This window comes from Cibotium barometz, chromosome 63 (genome assembly GCF_041138505.1).
Source record: "Cibotium barometz isolate CiBa-2024 chromosome 63, ASM4113850v1, whole genome shotgun sequence".
NCBI classification, from domain to species: Eukaryota; Viridiplantae; Streptophyta; class Polypodiopsida; order Cyatheales; family Cibotiaceae; genus Cibotium; species Cibotium barometz.
This window is the reverse complement of record NC_141108.1, coordinates 18,135,824-18,153,990: the sequence shown is the minus strand read 5'-3', so window position 1 is coordinate 18,153,990 and position 18,167 is coordinate 18,135,824. Positions and strand designations below refer to the sequence as shown.

The 18,167-nt window shown below is 42.1% G+C and overlaps 1 protein-coding gene across 10 annotated transcripts in view; it reads right to left on the bottom strand.

Moving 5' to 3' along the window:
- LOC147603789 (uncharacterized) overlaps positions 1 to 18,167 on the bottom strand; it is a 152,219-nt gene that overhangs the window by 42,433 nt on the left and 91,619 nt on the right. For 8 of the 10 annotated variants that reach the window (XM_086796067.1, XM_086796070.1, XM_086796069.1 and 5 more), the window contains exons 7-8: positions 10,219 to 10,344; positions 10,029 to 10,130 (exon numbers count right to left, since the gene is read on the bottom strand). In XM_086796067.1, the coding sequence (XP_086652193.1) occupies positions 10,029 to 10,130; positions 10,219 to 10,344 (228 nt within the window). The remainder of the gene's footprint in view (positions 1 to 10,028; positions 10,131 to 10,218; positions 10,345 to 18,167) is intronic. The other 2 variants (XM_086796071.1, XM_086796073.1) reach the window with 1 other exon arrangement.

The window sequence follows — 18,167 nt, the reverse complement described above, 5'->3', positions numbered from 1 at the left end:
GCAAGTGTTTGCATATCTCTTAGCAGAGAGATTTCACCATTATGGCTCAGAATGCAACTGATGTATTCAGGGTTTTGTCCAAAGAGGACAATTTGGATGGCAACAATTACTCCCTAAGGAGTTTCATGGTCTGAAACCTTCTTCTGGCCAAAGGTTTATGGGGTTATGTATCAAGTGATGACGTATGCCCTGTGAACATAGCACCTACGTATGCCCTGCAGACATAGCACCTAACACACTAGGCCGCGGTGCTCAGCAAGCTGCAACACCTGTCCTCCCACATAGGAGCAACATAAGACATGGGATACTCGTGATGCCCAAGCGATGGCTTTGATTGCTTTGTCATTAAAGCGATCAATTACACCGTATATTAGGTCTTGCAGGACCTCATGACGAGCTCGGGATGTATTGGAGACCATGCACAAAGCCTAGAGTTGCCTTTCTTAAACGGGAGTTGGAAAATGTGTCCATGGAAACAACATCGCTGATCATCTCACGAAGATCCAAGATCTTTGGGAGCAATTGCTTAACATTGATGAGGTCATTCCTGAAAAGCTAGTCTCCAGGACACTATCATCACTACCAAAGACCTACCTGAATTTCCACACATCGCTCACTCTATTTGTCGGGAAACCCGGAACCAATCTTGTTTGAAGAGCTGGTCGGTTTGTTGTTACAAGAGGAGCAGAATCGGAAGAACAAATATTCCGTCATGCATGGCAATGATGGAGCTTTTGTTGCCCAACGCAAGGGCAAAGGAAAAGCCAAAAACAATTTTTAACCAAGGACTGATTTGGGACAGCCTTCATAAAAGGCTAAGAATGATGCAACCAAGACCAAGAAAAAGAGCAAGTGTCACTATTACAAAAAGCCAGGTCACTATGTAAATGAGTGCAAAAGGTAGCTTGCAAATGGAAAGCGGCATGGTTGTAAATTCTTCTTCGCCACCTACAATAAAAGATGATGCGTCAGGTAGATCTTGTGCAAGATGAGTGGACTTTTCTTGTTTGCAGTTATGATGCATCATTAGAGCATATGTCTCTCAGTGTGTCAATGCATAGTAGCAACAAAACCCGTTTCAGACCATTTGAAACGGAATGAAACATTTCAGCAACGTTTCATTCTTTGAAACGCGTTTTGTATCTATCCAACATGTTTTCCAAAAAAAAAACGTCTCATCACAGATTCGCCCGACGTGTACTTTCACAGCCGCACACGTTTCGACTTTCGAGTGATTCTGTACCTATTGACTCTCACTACCGCTACCTATGCCAACTAAAGACTGTTGTCCACAACTCCACCCAACTGCTGGGCGAGTCCCTGCTGCTATGACTTGTCCGCCCTATTGTTCACAACTGTTGGCTGACGACTGCTATCACCTATCCATTCAAGCCGACTGTTGTGGCCAACTGCTGTGACGTGTTCACCTTGACGATCTCCCCCCCCCCCCACCCACCCCCGACTGCATAACACGGTTGAAGGCACACACTTCACACATACAAAGGGCCATGGGGTGGGACCTTGTAAGGCCGTACCAAGGCACATTTATGAAAGCCTTAAGGCTTGGGAGGCTAAGGAAGTAAGACTTCCTATTAAGGAGATCGTGGATCCTGAGCATTTAAGAGAGCTTGCCATGACTGTGGAAAAGCAAGATTCTACAATAGGTGACATGCAAAGTCAGTATCATGGGACTTTTACTGTTGGGGGTAGCTCTAGCTCACAACCTCAAGCAAAAACAACTTTATCTTTGTTGAAGAAAGGGCATGTGAAGGCAGGGTTTCAAAAGGCTGCCATGAAGGAGGCAACAAGGGAGATAACCAAGCTTTTTGTGCAATGTGCACTGTTCTTCAATATTTTGTGGACTCCTTGATGGAGGACAACAATTAGAGCAATCTCACGCATAGGTTGAGTGGGATGGTCCCTCATATGAGGCCTTGCGTACTACAGAGCTTCAGAGAGAGAAGCTAGCAGTTGAGACAGAGATGGAGCCTCTTAAGGCTACTTGGGTAAAGTATGGGTGTACTTTGATGTGTGATGGCTGGTCAGATGTGAAGAAGAAGAGTGTTTATAACATTTTGGTCTCCTCATGCAAAGGAACTATGTTTATTCGTGCCATTGATGCCTCTGTGGCGGGGACAATGGTGACAGGGGAGTTCGTCTTCAGGCTATACAGGAGATTGGCCCAGACAACATTGTGCAGGTGATAACAAACAATGGGTCGAATTGTGTTTCCATGGGAAGGATACTTGAAGAAAAGTTCCCCAAGATTGTATGGACACCTTGTGCTGGACATAGCCTTGATTTGATGATAGAAGATGTGGGAAAGCTGGATTGGGTGAGGAACAGTTTTTCTGTAGCCTCTAGTATGAAAAGGCCAAAAGTGTTGAGCATGTATAGAGCCAATTTTGATCTAGAGCTCTTGAAACCGTCCAAAACCCCTTTGCCTACATGTTCATTGTGGTGGAGAGGCTCGTGAGGGTGCGCCATGGCCTAATGCGCACAGTGGTATGTCATGAGTGGGCAACATGGGATGACAAAGATGCACCAAAGTCGGTTTCATTTGCTCGTATGGTCATGAGGGAGTTGTGGAATGATGCGCAAGCACTTGTCAAGACACTCAATCCCATGTATAGTGTCCTTCGACTCACGGACATGGAGGGGAGTACCATTGGGCTCCTCTATGAGTGCATGGACCAGATTGGAGAAGCCCTCGATGCTTGTACATTATTGTTGTCTCTTGAGGGGTATAACTCTTATTCTTTCTCTTGAAGTTAGATAGATCATAGAACTTAGAAGATTGAAGACAACATTGTGCAGGTAATAACAGACAATGGGTCAAATTGTGTTTCCATGGGAAGGATACTTGAAGAAAAGTTCCCCAAGATTGTATGGACACCTTGTGTTGGACATAGCCTTGATTTGATGATAGAAGATGTGGGAAAGCTGGATTGGGTGAGGAACAGTTTTTCTGTAGCCTCTAGTGTGGTGAACTTTGTCACCAAAAGGCTAAAAGTGCTAAGCATGTATAGAGCCAATTCTGATCTAGAGCTCTTGAAGCCATCCAAAACCCGCTTTGCCTACATGTTCATTGTGGTGGAGAGGCTCGTGAGGGTGCGCCATGGCCTAATGCGCACAGTGGTAAGTCGTGAGTGGGCAACATGGGATGACAAAGATGCACCAATGCTCGTATGGTCATGAGGGAGTCGTGGAATGATACGTAGGCACTTGTCAAGACACTCAATCCCATTCATAGTGTCCATAGTAGCCAGGAGTTTCATAAAAAAGGTTTTTGAAACGCGTTTCGAAACGTTTCATTGCCCGACCCAAAAGTATGAAACGGGAGGGGTACCTGGGGGGGGGGGGGGACCCAACAATAGGGACCCTCAACAAGTTTCATATCAGTTTATAAGACTGCAAACAAACAACATGTCACCTTGATCTTATAGACTTAAAAATGTGTAAATAAAAGCAAGACATTGCAATTTGAAATTTGATTTACGAATCACGAGAGAGAGAGAGAGAGAGAGAGTCTTGAGAGAGAGAGAAAGCTAGAGAGAGAGAGAGAGAGAGAGAGAGAGAGAGAGAGGTAAAACCTGCTAGTTGCAAGGCTGTAGCAAACACGCACGCACGCTCTCTCTCTCTCTGTGAAACTCGTACGTAAGCTCTCTCTCTGTGAAACGCGTGCGCAAGGCTGAAAAAGGCCCAAATTTTGAGCCGTACGTTTTCAAACGGCAAAAATTCCCAATTTTGACATTAAAAAAAAAAAAGCATAAAAAACTCGTTTCAAATTTAACGAAACGTTTCGTACTTCAGTGGGGATGCGAAACGCGTTTCATTGCTACTATGATAGTGTCCTTCGACTCACAGATATGGAGGGGAGTACCATTGGGCTCCTCTATGAGTTCTTGGACAAGATTGGAGAAGCCCTCGATGCTTGTACATTATTGTGTCTTGAGGGGTATAACTCTTATTCTTTCTCTTGAAGTTAGATAGATCATAGAACTTAGAAGATTGAACTATATGCTCATTGCTTACTTTTTGTTTTCCCACTTGCAACTTTGACTCATATGCAGAGTTCAAGATATTAGGGAGATATGGAACCAACGCAAGGATTGGTTTCATAGGCCAATCCACGCAATTGCACACATTTTGCATCCTCTTTGGAGAAGTGAGGAGCACTACTTGAGTGGAGCTAAAGGCAAGATGGAGCTCTTACATTTCCAGGCTAGTGGGTGGTGATGTGCAACTTATGAGAAAGTTGGAGGATGAGCTTCTCATATAGAGAACAGTAGCCATATGTTTGGACGGCCAACAACACAACTGAGCGACACAGAGTTGGAGAGTGTGTCTTGGTGGGAGAAATATGGCATTGGTACTCCAGACTTGGTAAGTAACAAGTTACTAAGTATAACTTGTCTAAGAATATTGACAGTCTTATACTTCTATTCAATGATGAATGGTGTTGATTTTTATTTGTAGAGACGCATTGCCATGAGATTTCTCTCACAACACTGTGTTCAGGACCTTGTGAGAGAAACTGGGGTACATGGGCACTTTTCCACACCAAGAAGAGAAATAGGCACACAAAACATCCCCAAGCATGGCTTTTATCCATTGACCAGCATCTGCCGTAGCAGGCATTTTACCAAGGAAAAAAAGAATTGCCGCTTTCTGTGATAATCTTGTTACACTGTCAAAGAGAACATGATCCGGGATTTTCAAGCGAAAATCTGGCATACGCGCATCCCATGCTTGTCGAATATCTCCACAACCTTCCTCAAGAGTGTCGTAGAACTACTGCAATTCAAGATTGTCACACCGGAGAGGCTTCCAAATCACAATGCAATTGTCTGCGTTTGGGATCAACAAACAATTCCCTTCTATGGTAAGTAGCTACAGATTGCGTCATGAAGGAAGGAAGGAAGAAGAACACAGACAACAGACACGAGAAACACAAAAGACAAGCACACACAAACACAGAACTAAAAGAGAAGGTGAAGACAAAAGCAAAGAAGAAGAGGAGAGAGGCGAAGCAAAAAGGAAAAAAGAAGTAAAAGAGAAGGCAAAATATAAAACATAGTCAGATGAGGACAAACAAGAAGTGGGCACGCACACGTGCACGCGTGCACCCAGGCCCACCCGAAAGAAAAGAGGAGCGAGCACGAAAAAGAGCAAAGGGGATACGAATGACTGAAGAGAGGCGAGTAATGGACGGAGGGAGCAAAAACAAGCTTCAAAGGAGTCTCTGAACGTCACAGCAACAATATTACAACACACACACACACGTATGTGCATGGTTGTCCACAACTGTAGTAGCACAGAAGACGAAAATAGGAGGCTCGATGGCTACACAGAGTACATAGGATACTGTTCTTGATCTATTCACAAAGGCGTTGTCTCAAGAGAAGTTTAAGCTTTCCGCAAAGCTTTGGACTTGCTCTTCTACAGCGAGTGATCTGCTACCGACCTTGTACAGGTTCAGATTGCCACTATAGGGGAAATTTATTGGCATATTACATGGTTGTAGTGCAACATGTGAATAGGATATAACTAGGGACACTTTTTTCCTTTGGGTTTTTCCCCTAGCACACTTGGTGTGAAAGTACACCCACCTATTTTATGTTTATTTGTATTGTGGGTTGACTTCTCAGCTCCATGCATTCCAATGCAATCTACAGCTTTGCATCTCTATCTGTCAGCATCTCTATGTATTGTGTATGTACTGGCTTGCTTTTGTGTGTAACCCTAGCTTCCTTGGGCCAACAATATGCACGAGTTAAGAGCGTCGTATTAACCGTTCTAAGCGCAAACGTGATTTTTCCGATTCTGATAAAGAGGAAAGTGATCATGTTAGACATATTGTTAAGGCTACATTCTCGGAAAGACTCACGGATTAGCCAAAATGGATTCATTTTCTAGAACTATGATGTAAAGAAAGACGCTCGAGTGCTTATTACATGGCTCAGTCAGCTAGATGATTATTTTCCAAGCGAAAATTTCTCAAAAAAAGAGGAGATTAAATATGCGTACAATCATTTGATCGAAAGTGCTGCTTCGTGGTGGAATGTGATTAAGCAGGACAAGCATCGGCCTAGTACATGGAAAGAATTCCAAAAGCTTTTAAAGAAACATTTTCTTCCTTCGCAATACAAGGCTAAAGCTTGTCAACGACGGGCTACTTTAGGCCAAGTGGAAAAAGAGAATGTCCAAGCTTCCATTGAAAAATTTGGGGATATTCTATTGCAAGTTCAAGTGATCAAGAAGGTCAAAGAAAGAAAGCAAATAAGAAATTTTATTTCCAGTCTCAAGCCTACCATTAGGACATATATTAATATGTTTTATCCTCGTAATCTTAGTTCTGCTATGAATCTTGCTCTCAATTCTGAATGCAAAACTTCTACTCCTCGAGATTCTTTACCAATCCCTAATGATACTTGGGAACAAATATCAATGGACTTCATTTCGGGTTGGCCTACTACATCCTGGTCATAATGACTTGATTTAGACTATAGTGGACCGTCTAAGTAAACAAACTTATTTCTTATCTTGTAAAAATACATTCACTTCTTAGCAAGCCGCGATCATGTTTATCAAGCAAATCTTTGTGCATCATGGTTTGCCAAGAGTCATTGTTTTTGACAAAGATTCTAGATTCTACAATACCTTTTAGATCACTCTTTTCTCCAACTTAGGCATTCAGTTAGACTTCTCAACCGCTTTCTATCCGGAAACGAATGGACATGCTAAGGTTACTAATAGCACTATCTTGGATCTACTTAGAGCCTATGTTGCCCAACAACCTAGTTCATGAGATAAAGTATATTTATCTTCTGCACTAATACTCCTCATTCGGTTACTAGTCGACCACCTTTTGAGATCTTATATGAAAAAGCTTTGCCTATTCCCGTTACAGGCTTTTCCACAAAATCAAAGTTGCTGATCACTTTACTATCGATTTTAGTCGCATTTGAGTGAGGTAAAATTCTATTGCACATGCTCAAGAGCAATATGTTAAGAAAGCAAACTGCAAACCAAAAGCTACCTCTTTTGAAATTGGAGATTATGTACTTTTGAGAATTGAGAAACATAGACTTAAGAGTGCTGAAAAGTTCCCACCTGTTAAGCTCGCTCTAAGATATTATGGACCTTTTAAGGTGATTAACAAAATTAATGATATTACTTACACATTAGAATTACCTTCTCATTGGGGCAGATTCATAATTCATTTCATGTTAGTTTGCTTAAACTTTTCAAGGGATCACTTCACACTCGTCCTGTGTATGAGGACCCACCTCTTTTTCAGGGTGAGAAAGAAGTTTTGATTCTAGATACTATCATTGACCAGCAGATTTGTCACGTACACGCTCATGCCATGGCTAATCTCCAACATGAACATCATAAATCCCTGATTAATCCATCAATTAGGACAACATTTAGGTCATCAGTAGTAACATCAGCACCAGCACCAACATCAGCATCAGCATCAGTGTTAGCATCATCATCATCATCATCATCACCATGGAGGATCTGGGACCCCAATCCGCAGACATCAACGGCAACCAACCTCTGGGAGACCTAGGCAGCAGATGGCTAGTGTCAATTGTGAAGGCCAACACAAGGGGTACCATAGAAGTAGCATTTATCAGGAATAAATCATGAATATCCATGTCCAATGCTGGCCGACAGCATCTATAAATAGCCGACCAGCACCTCATGCATGTATAAAAGCATAAATCATCGTTCAGCAAAAGTTATCAAGTCATACATCATTTCAGCAAATAGAAGTCAGCATTAAACATGTAGAAAGGCGCCAGAGGTCACCCCTTAACCAAGGGCCTAACCATGTGTACAAGCATTCAGCCACCTTTTTGTACCATATTAAATACAAGAAAACCTGACACTAACTATCTCTCTCTTCTCATCTGTCCTCTGTCTTAATCATGTTTAAATCAACATCTTATTCTTAATCACGCTTAGGATTGTGGATCAATACAACAAGGCTTCCGCACATGCAACATTGGTATTAGAGCATTCAAGCTCCACTACAAAGCATAAGTCCGAGGAGGTGCACAGATCTAGAAGAAGAATGTAGCAGGGGAGCAGATGGAGTGGTCTACAGCAGGCGAAGCTAGAGGAAAGCATTTCCTGAGAGTATGTACTCAAAAACAGTGCATCATTAGCTCTCAATTCAGTTCCAAAGGCCTAGCAGCAAGCATGATATGTTCCGCCAGGTGACCCACCGCTATGTCAAGAGTAAGAAATAGCAAGCATGGGGACAGTAGTGGAATAGATGCTCAATTCTTTAGCAAGACTTGTTAGAAGTGGAAGGTGTTCAAAACAAAAGAGTCAAAGTTAAAGTAGAAGATCAGAATCAGTAGGGAGGAAGGATGACAAAGTGTCCACCCTCATCAAGTTTAGCAGGAGGGGATCTCACGTGCACACTTGTGCCATGGCTAATCTCCAATATGAACATCATAAATCCCTGATTAATCCTTCAGTTTTTAGGACGGCATTTAGGTCATTAGCAATAGCATCTTTACCAACAACATCAACCATCAGTCAGCATCATCATCATCGTCCTCAGCGTCATCATCACCATGGAGGTCTGGATCTGAGTCGATAGCCATCAGAGGCAACCAGCCTACAATTGGCAGCCATCAAGGGAACCTAGGCAACAAGCAGCTAGCAGCATAGAAGGCAAAGCGTAGTATTTATCACAGGAATAAATTATGAATATCCATGTCCAATGCTGGCCAACAACATCTGTAGCTATTATGAATATCCATGTCCAATGCTGGCCAACAACATCTGTAGCTGGCCGACCATGTCCTCATGCAGCATAAATCATCACTCAACAAAAGTTAGCAAGTCATTCATCATTTTAGCAGTAGAAGTCGGCATTAATCATGTAGAAAGAAGCCAGATATCATCATAATGTTTAAATCAACATCTTGTTCTTAATCAAGCTTAGGACTGTGGATCAGTATAGCAAGACTTCCGCGCATGCAACAAGATTACATCGACCCGTACTGGCAATCAATATATCAAATATTAACTTTCAAAAATAATTCTCGTGAAGATGCGATATGGGTGCCTGATAAATATTTACAAGCCTTCCCTAAGATCCTCCCTTCTTTTCAACAAACCCACAATTGAGGGTAATTGCAAACTCAAGCAAGAGGGAATATTATGAGAATGTATTTTAAGCCACCTAAAAATATTATTCTACCCTCTTAGATAATTTGGGGATGCCCGGATTGTCTTGCATCATGCCAAATTATATTAATATTATGGGTGACGCCATTTTAAATATTAATACATTTGGTGCACATTGACGTATGTATACTTCGGCTTCCTATGTTTGTTTGCAGTTATTGTGTATGGCAGCGTGATTCCTCGAGTACTTATGCCTGATGGACATGTGTGTGGTGATGGTTTATATAGCTATGGAATAATTATTTACCAATTTATTATTGGATATTTTATAGGTGAAGAGGACTTGGAAGATTAAGACGAAAGTACATAAATTATTATTTTTGAAAGGCATTCATTATTTTGGACAAGCTTTGTGTTTATAAGCTAGCTTGTGCACATCTATTTATTTATTTCTACAAGCCTAGACTTGAAGCATAGACTTGCAAACATTTATTTTGTAGAGCTTAAAGCTTTCTCCTAACCCCAAGTAATCTAATATTTAAGAGCTCTCTATTTTGAGTAAAGAGAGAGCGCCGTGCAAGAAAAAGCACAACTCTTGTATTTTCGGAGGCTATGGCCTATTTTATCAATTCAATGCTTAAAAATACTCATGTGTGGGAAACAAACCACACACATGAGGAAATATTGCACAACCCAATGTTTGTGTCGTACAAGGCTAAGTATTTTTCATATATTTTCATGTGTTAATTTGTAAAGCTTGGTTTATGTTGAATTTGTTGCGATAGCTTAAGTTGAATGGTTGAATAATTATTTTTCTTGAGAAATTGTCTTCCGCAAATTTCTAGATGGGAATCCTTGTGTCATTATTTTACCTGTTTGCACAGTTGAATTGACTTTTGGTTTATCTCAGGTTTGAAAGTTAGCTCCATATCCTTCCTTAGTTGTGCATTTGCTATTTTTTCAAGCTTCTGTCTCTGTAACCAGGAGGAGATGCCAAAATAGACCAAATGATAAAAATGAGTTCAAAATCAATGAGCTGAAGATTAGTTCCTCAAGAATTACCTGAAGATCTTGAAACCTGTCCTGTATGGGCTGGTAAGTAATGTTATCAAAAATCTGGGAACGCCAATTTATTCTTGGCCAAAAGGAGCAATTGTCAAGCTCCTCTTTCTCATAAGCTTTCCTTGCCTGTTGTTTAAAAAAATGATAGGATCAACCCACCCCCCCCCCCCCCCAAAAAAAAAAAAAAAAGCAGCCTCTAGGAGAATATCAGGATTTTACCAACATATTTCAATGCACATAAATGCAGAAAATAAAATTAATCTTGAGCCTAGAAACCAAGAAACTCAAGACTAACCAAACCAGCAGATATCCACAGGCACCAATCCCGGTAGGCAAAGCAGCACCAATTCCAATAGGCCAAGCCAGTGCAATTTATATAACTTGTAACTTCTCTTATTTTTAAAAGCTCTAAGCAAAGTCAAGGTCAAGCAAGTCTGAATCCATCTAAAAAGAGAGCGACCTAATCATTTCATTCTTAATGCTTCACTGCATCCCCAGAACTCCACAAAGTCAGAGAGATTTGGAGGTCATATAATGATCCCGACCCTCGACAACAGAGTTGCTTTGGCCCTAAAAAGGACCGGCTAGTATTATCATAGCGATGCTTTGGCCAAGAAACATGAAGTCCTAGACAAGGAGATAGCTATTAGGCACAGGATTGCTACACTTCAGAAGCAGCTGGTCTCCTTGGATCCCAGAGCAGAGCTGCATATGTCCATAGAATGGTGGGCTGAGTTTTCATTTTATGCTAACAAGGCCTTTTGGGCACAGATGGAAGAAGGCAAATGCAACAAACACTTCTTCTGAACACACGGGCCTACCCATAGTAGGGAATGGGTGAGATACTTGCAGGCTTCATAGGGAGAGATTCAGATTAGGCCACAAAAGGTAAGGAGTATTATATCAGATTTTTATCGAGTCCACATAGAGATAATGCACAGCATAAAGTTTGGGAGTGCACGCACAGACTGATCACAAATGATATGTGTTTCTCATTGGATGCCCCTTTCTCAAAAGATGAGCTGAGACATGCATTGCATGCTCTTTCAAAAGAAAAAAAGCCCAGGAAATGATGGTCTATCCCCATCCTTTTTTATTCAGGTTTGGGACCATATTGGGGATGAGATAACTTTTGCTTTACACGTGATGTGGCGCACAGGTACAACGCCCCCCCATCCCTGTTGCTTTACAGGCCATGTGGCGTACACGTACGATGCTCCCCTTTCTCATGAATAGTCTTATTCACCTTATCCCAAAAGGTGGGGATAAGACCAATATCAAGCAATGGATCATACGCGGAGGCCCATCACTTTTTTTTCCCCCGGAAAAAGACCCTTCTATTAGTTAACCAAAAATACGCCCTCGAATGGCTAAATACAACCACAAAGGGCTAGATACAAACTCGCCTAGGTCGACTTTGAAAAAGCATGAAAGAGTGGATTGGGACTTCTTGAAAGGCATAATGGCACGTATGGGGTTTTCTCAAGATTGGATCAGAAGGGTCTCATACCTGTATAGCGAGGCCCATAGCAAAGTTTTGGCATGTGGGGAACGTGGTGAGAGTTTTCAGATTTCCCGCTCGGTGCAGCAGGGATGCCCCCTAGCTCCCTTACTATACCTCATAGACGCGAACGCTATGAGCAGTATCATTCCGACTACCCCAAGAGTCTCGAACCTCACTTTGCCTCTACGTACAAAGTAAGAGTTATTGGACTCAGACCTCGCAGATGATACCATGATGTTTTTGGAGCCCTCACATGTGCCTTCCGGACTGCCTTGGAGGTGTTTTGTTTGGCAGCAGAAGCCACCATTAATTGGCACAAGTTTGTGGGATTTTGGATTAGTGATTCTCCACGTAGATTGGGCTTTGGATGTGGGGTTCACTTGGATTGAGAGAGGATGCATTGCCACATATCTTGGCTACCAAGTTGGCATTCACATGTCCCCAGCACAACAGTTTGTGCATGTGCCCATGAGCATTGAAAGAAAACTTCAGCATTGGAGTAGCAATAAGCTTGATTTGGCATCTAGAGCCTTGGTGGTTAACCAAGTGTTGCTGGCCGCCGTTGCTTGGTTTAGCACTTCTTGTTTGGTTCTTCATAAGGGATGCATTGGCTAATTATGTCACCTCATTAGGAATTCTCTTTGGTTAGGATTTAGATGGCACAGTACACACCAGGGCTAGAGTTGTTTGGGAAACCATAGCAAGGGGGGATTGAACATCATAGACCAAGAGGTGCACCGTGCAGTGTAGGGTATTGCTTTGTAAGATGATTGTCAGTATGAACCTCCCCAAGGGATGATGCACCAGTCTTTTTCTCTGGATAGGATGGATGGTCTTTAGAGAGATGTGACGTGCACGATATCACCGAGGGCTCGGTGGTGCGTCCTGTGAGAGTTGTTGGCAGAACAAGGAAGCACTTTTATACTGATCCTGCCCTAGAGATGATCACAAATGCTTGAAGCGTTTGGTTGTATGGCAAATGCCCTATCGGGTATTTCATAATCGGCCCCACAGCCCAGGTATGAGGGGAACGTCAGGAATCTGGCCATTATGATCTGTCTAGGAGTCGCTCGGCGGTGCCATCTTCAGGACACATGAGAGTCACAATACGCCCCCCCCCACCACAGAAATTGGACAGTGCATGGGAGATTATTGCTAGTACTGCACCCTCACACATTTTGGCAGGCTAGATGCAATGAGGCCTTGGAGCGCACTTCGATTTATGAGTCACAGTGCATTTGAAGGATTTGGAGTGATATCATCCACACCCTCATGGCCACCTGGGCCTGAATCCAAGGATCTTTGAGGGCTGCAGAGAGAAAGCGCGGCCAATTTATGAGAGTGGGATTATGGTATCTTTTTCACTCCCTCTCTTATGGGACCTCGTTGGCAGCACAAGGTACAGGCTTGGTTGAGATTTCCCCCTTTTTTGGTTTGAAATCTATCTCATAGAAGTCTCTTTTTTGGAAAACAAAAACTCCAAGGATTGTGTAACTATTTGGTCCTCCTAGCTCTATTTCACATGATGAAACCCATGCCCGGACACAAGAAAGGTGGAAGAAGACATGGGGACAGGGTCCATAAGGTTTGATTAAGAAAAGGCACCATTCTTGGTTTAAAAAAAGCAAGAAAAAGCAAAAAGTTAAATAGGGTTGACCGCGAGCCAAGGGCACCATTGGAAAGAGGAGACTGAGCCGGACTAAAAAGCTAAAAGGCGCTTAAAAAAGCAGCTCTAAGGCCAAAAAGCACTTCAAGCTAGAAAAGAAAAGCACCAAAAGTTGAGTAATATTTTATTAATAAAAGTAAAAAGAGCAAAAGCAAAGCATAAAAAGGCAAAGCGAAAGCATGATGGCTTTTTGGCAAAACGCAAGGCCGTCCCCAAGTATAAAAGAAGCTAGAGCCCTCTTGTTTTAGGCATCAAACTTGTGGAGAGCAAGGAGACCCTCATCTTTATCCACTTGCCGCCGCTCAGCTCATCCACTCCAGAGCCGCCGCACCGCTCAGCTCAGTCACTCCCGCCCGACTCAACCACTCCAGAGCCGCCGCTACTCAGCTCAACCCAGCCGCTACCCAACTTTGGAAACTTGAACTTGGGTATTAAACATGGAACTTGAACATGGAACTTAAGACATATAACTTGGTTTTGGACTTGGATTTGGACTTGGACTTGGACTTGGATTTGGACTTGGACTTGGACTTGGATCTAGACTTGGTCTTGGATTCATTGGATTTGGATTCGGATATTAGATTCGGTACTAGCCCGATGAGAGATACTTACGGGTCATCCCCGTGGTGTGCTCGGTGTATACATGGCCTCTAAAAGGTTCTGTACAAGACATTAACAAACAATACTCACTCAACAACATTCAGAGCACAGACTTTGATTTATCACAACAGCATAATGATTGCACAAACATCAAGAAAGAAATGATAAACGCTGAGCAAAAAACATAGCAGAACTTCTCTTTCATTCATTAGCGATCAGAATCATCGCCATTCCCTAGATGCAACTGTCCGGGAATAACCACTCGGTTCAGATCCCAAAAGGTACATCCACACGTAACTAACCCCCAAGGCCTTTGACTAAGGTCTAAGAATTACATAAGAAAGCCCTAACACTTGGCACAGCCTGGTGGCTAAATTTTTTCCAAAAATTTGACCTGAACCCATCAATCCCTGATCAGCAAAATCCGATTTCTGCAGTAGACCTCTGATCATATAAAGAGAGTGTCTAGAACAAAATGAAATTTCCCTTAAAAGAAAATGCCAGTGTTTGTCTGTTTTTGTTTTTGTTTTTTTTTTTTACTAGTGTTGAAAACTGAAATGCCTTTTCCTGGGCCTCTGACCACCTGAATTCTACTCCTTTCTTGCACATACATCTGACAAATATCTTAAATGTCTACTGTGCCACTTGATCTGACCCACAAACCTAGATGTTTCCTTCAGATTCACTGGGCTCTCGGACTTTATGATGCTCTGAATTTTTCTTGGATCCACCTGTGTACCTTCCTCTGAAATTACGTGGCCCAACAAGACTCCTCTTTTAACTGCAATTGCACATTTGTATGGATTCAATGACATACCATACTTCCTGCATCTCTCAAAACCTTTCCTCAAGTGCTCCAAATGCATCTCTTTGGATCCAAACACACTGAAATCATCCATAAATACCCTCATAAAAGAAGACAAATAGGACTCAAACACTCTGCTTGCCACCTCTGAGAAAGCTGGTGGTCCATTTTTTAATCCAAAGCTCATTACTGTGAACACAAATGCTCCCCACTCTGTAATGAAGGCTGTTTTGTGTTCATCATCAGGGTGCATCCTGATTTGATTATATCCTGAGAACCCATCCAGAAACTATACATTTGATGCCCTGCAACTGAATCTAGCAGAGTATCTACAAAAGGTAATGGAAAAGGATCCGTGATGGTGGCTGCATTGAGCTTTCTATAATCCACACAAACTCTGATTCTTCCATTTTTCTTGGGAACTACTACAATTGGAGATAGCCATGTTGCTTCATGTACAGGCTTAATGAATCCCACCTTGAGCAGCTTGTCAATTTCATCTTTAACCTGCTTTGCATAGTTAGGATTCATTCTGTACCTCTGTTGGATAACAGGCTTAGCATCTTGCTTCAAATTAATCCTATGGGAATAAAATGCAGGATCAATCCCCTTCATATCTGAATATTCCCATGCAAAAATGTCCTTGTATTCCATTAATAATTTCAGAAGATTGTCTTTGAATTCTCCTTCCACATGAACACTAACTTTGACAACTTTAGGGTCATTCTCTGTTCCCAAATTCCATTCATTCAGATCATCCTCCATAACTCTAGCTGATTTCTTCATACTGTTTTCATATCTTTGCTCTGCTATTGCAATAGCCTGATCAGTTGATAGACCATTCTGCATCTCCTCTGACTGTGACAGCTCTGATTCCTGTAGAGCTCTGAATTGTTCCTTAGTCATCTTAGTCCCTGTTTGAATATCCTGTAATTGCTGGTCTGTCTCCCCTTCTGCAGCTACAGCAAAACAATCCTCATAATCTCCCAAAATAGTCATCACATTTATATCAAACACTGGGACAACTGCTGGATTGGCCTTCAAATATTCATCTTCTACTTCATCTGCCAGGTGTATGCCTTGTGCCCACAAAGCTCTTTGCTCCTTTAACATAGGTATAGTAGATGTCATGGGTAAAGTCTGTTTCTGGTTCCCCTGTTTCAAGATCACCATATTAGCTCCCCAATCTTGCTTTAACTTAGCCTGCCTGAACCAGGGTCTTCCAAGGAGCATTGGGTAGGCCAAGTTCCCTGATTGCATCCTGAGTACTACAAAGTTGACCTTAAACTTCAATCCTGCAATGAAGATCTCCTGGGTTTTTAACAAACCTAAAGGTTGTAATCTCCTCTGATCAACCATTTTAACCTGAAAAGGTGCTAGATGCAACTCTTGGCTCCCAAATTGAATATAAACTGACTCAGGAAGTATGTTAACTCCTGATCGACCATCCAAAAGAACTCCATGTATGGACTGGCCCTGATATTTGACTGATATGGCAGGAACTTTAAAATCAACATCTTCCACCTGAACAATATTGCTCATTGAAAAATTACTTTGAGGTGAATCAACACCTTTTCTCTGAAGAATTCAACAGCAAATCTCTGAACCTTGGTACTAATGTCAGCAATTGGTCAAGAGAAATCTGAATTTCTGAATGTAACAGTGCTTCATAGAGTGAGTCAACCCTAGAAATTTCCTCTTCTCCTTTGTCCTGTCCTTGTTCTTCACAAACCTCTTCTATTTGTTCTGACAATAGTTCTTCCAAAGCTGGCTTCTTCTTGTCCAACTTCCTCTGAACCTTGCTTCTAACTTTCTCCTGATCCACCCATTGAATTGGACCTTTATTCAACTTTGCAGCTCTTGTCACTGCCAAGGCAGGAACCTGTTGTTTCCCATCCTTATCATTTGCATGGACTACACATCCAGAACAATCACAAGCAACATTCTCAACCATATCAGAGTTGCTCTGAAACTGGTCCTCTGCCACTGTCACTGCATTTAACTGTGTTATTTGTTGGTTTTGCTGCATCTTTCCTCTCTGATTTTGATCTGCTATACAGGGTACCTTACAATTGGGATACCCCTCTCTGTCCTATGCTTGCACCATAACTCACAAGCTGGGCCCTGTCTATGGCCCTCTTTGTCACAATAAGTGCACTTCAATTCTCCTCTAAAATCTGATTGCCATGTTTGTCTAGGCTGTGATCTGAACTGTCTATTTGGTCCTCTAGCTTGAGCAGGGAAGTCTTGATTAGATGAAGTTTCTTCCTGCTGCTGCTTTGACCTTTGTACACCGAGGGGAACTCTTCCTCTGAAATTTGGGTTATACCAGCAATTGGTTGCTAAATGTCCTTCCTTTGAGCATATCTGACACACTGGTCTGTCATTTGTTAATGCTGAGGCATACTTCAATGCTTTAAGCCTCTTTAACAGTTGTTCATCATCCAATCCTTTCTTCTTCTTTTTGCCCTTATCTTTGGACTTAGAAGATTTCTTCTTCTTTTTCCTTTTCTGGCTAGTTGATTCATCATCTGAATCTGAGTCACTATTATATTCTGAATTATCATCAGAGCTCTCTGAGTCTGTGTCTTCATCAGAGTCAGAGTCCAGGTCTGAATCAGACCTCTTTTTCTTTTTCTTCTTCTTGGTAACACCCAACCTCTTTTCCACTCTTACTGCTGATTGCACCAAAGCATCAAAACCTGCAACAATGTCTACATTAGCCACTGCTGATCTGATTGTCTTCCTTAATCCATTCAGGAAATAGGAAGCTAGCATTTCATTGGAAAGCCTATCTGCTCCTTCCAATCTTCTAGAGAGAACCCTGAACTTTTGAGCATAGTCCTCTACTAGCATTTCTTTTTGTTGAAGATCTTTAATTTTATTTATGATATCATTGGCTGTTTTCTCCCTTCTGAACCTGGCAAGAAAACTATCTCTCAAAGCATCAAAGTTTCCAAAATGTCCCAAACCATACTGGCTAAACCAATCCATTGCTGAGCCTTCTAGGGTAGCAGCAAACTGCCTCTTCTTCACCTCTCCCCCATAAAGTGTCATAGCCACTAGCCTCCCACCTTGTTTGAAATTGGGCTACATGGCAATCAGGGTCCTCCTTGGGTTTTCCCCTGAACTTTGCTGATCTCACCTTTGGGTTCTGTGCTGGTGGATTTTGAGGATTCATTGCTGCCCCTCTAACTAGCCTCCTTGTTAAGACTGGTAATGGTTGAAACTGCAACCTTCTCCTACTACTTTCCCTAATAGCTCTGTTCAACAAGGTTCCTCCAAGAAATGTCCTGAAAGTGCTTGAGAATACTGGTGGATTTTGAGCATCCCCAACACTTCCTGCTTCTGCATTAACATTTGAATCACTATTT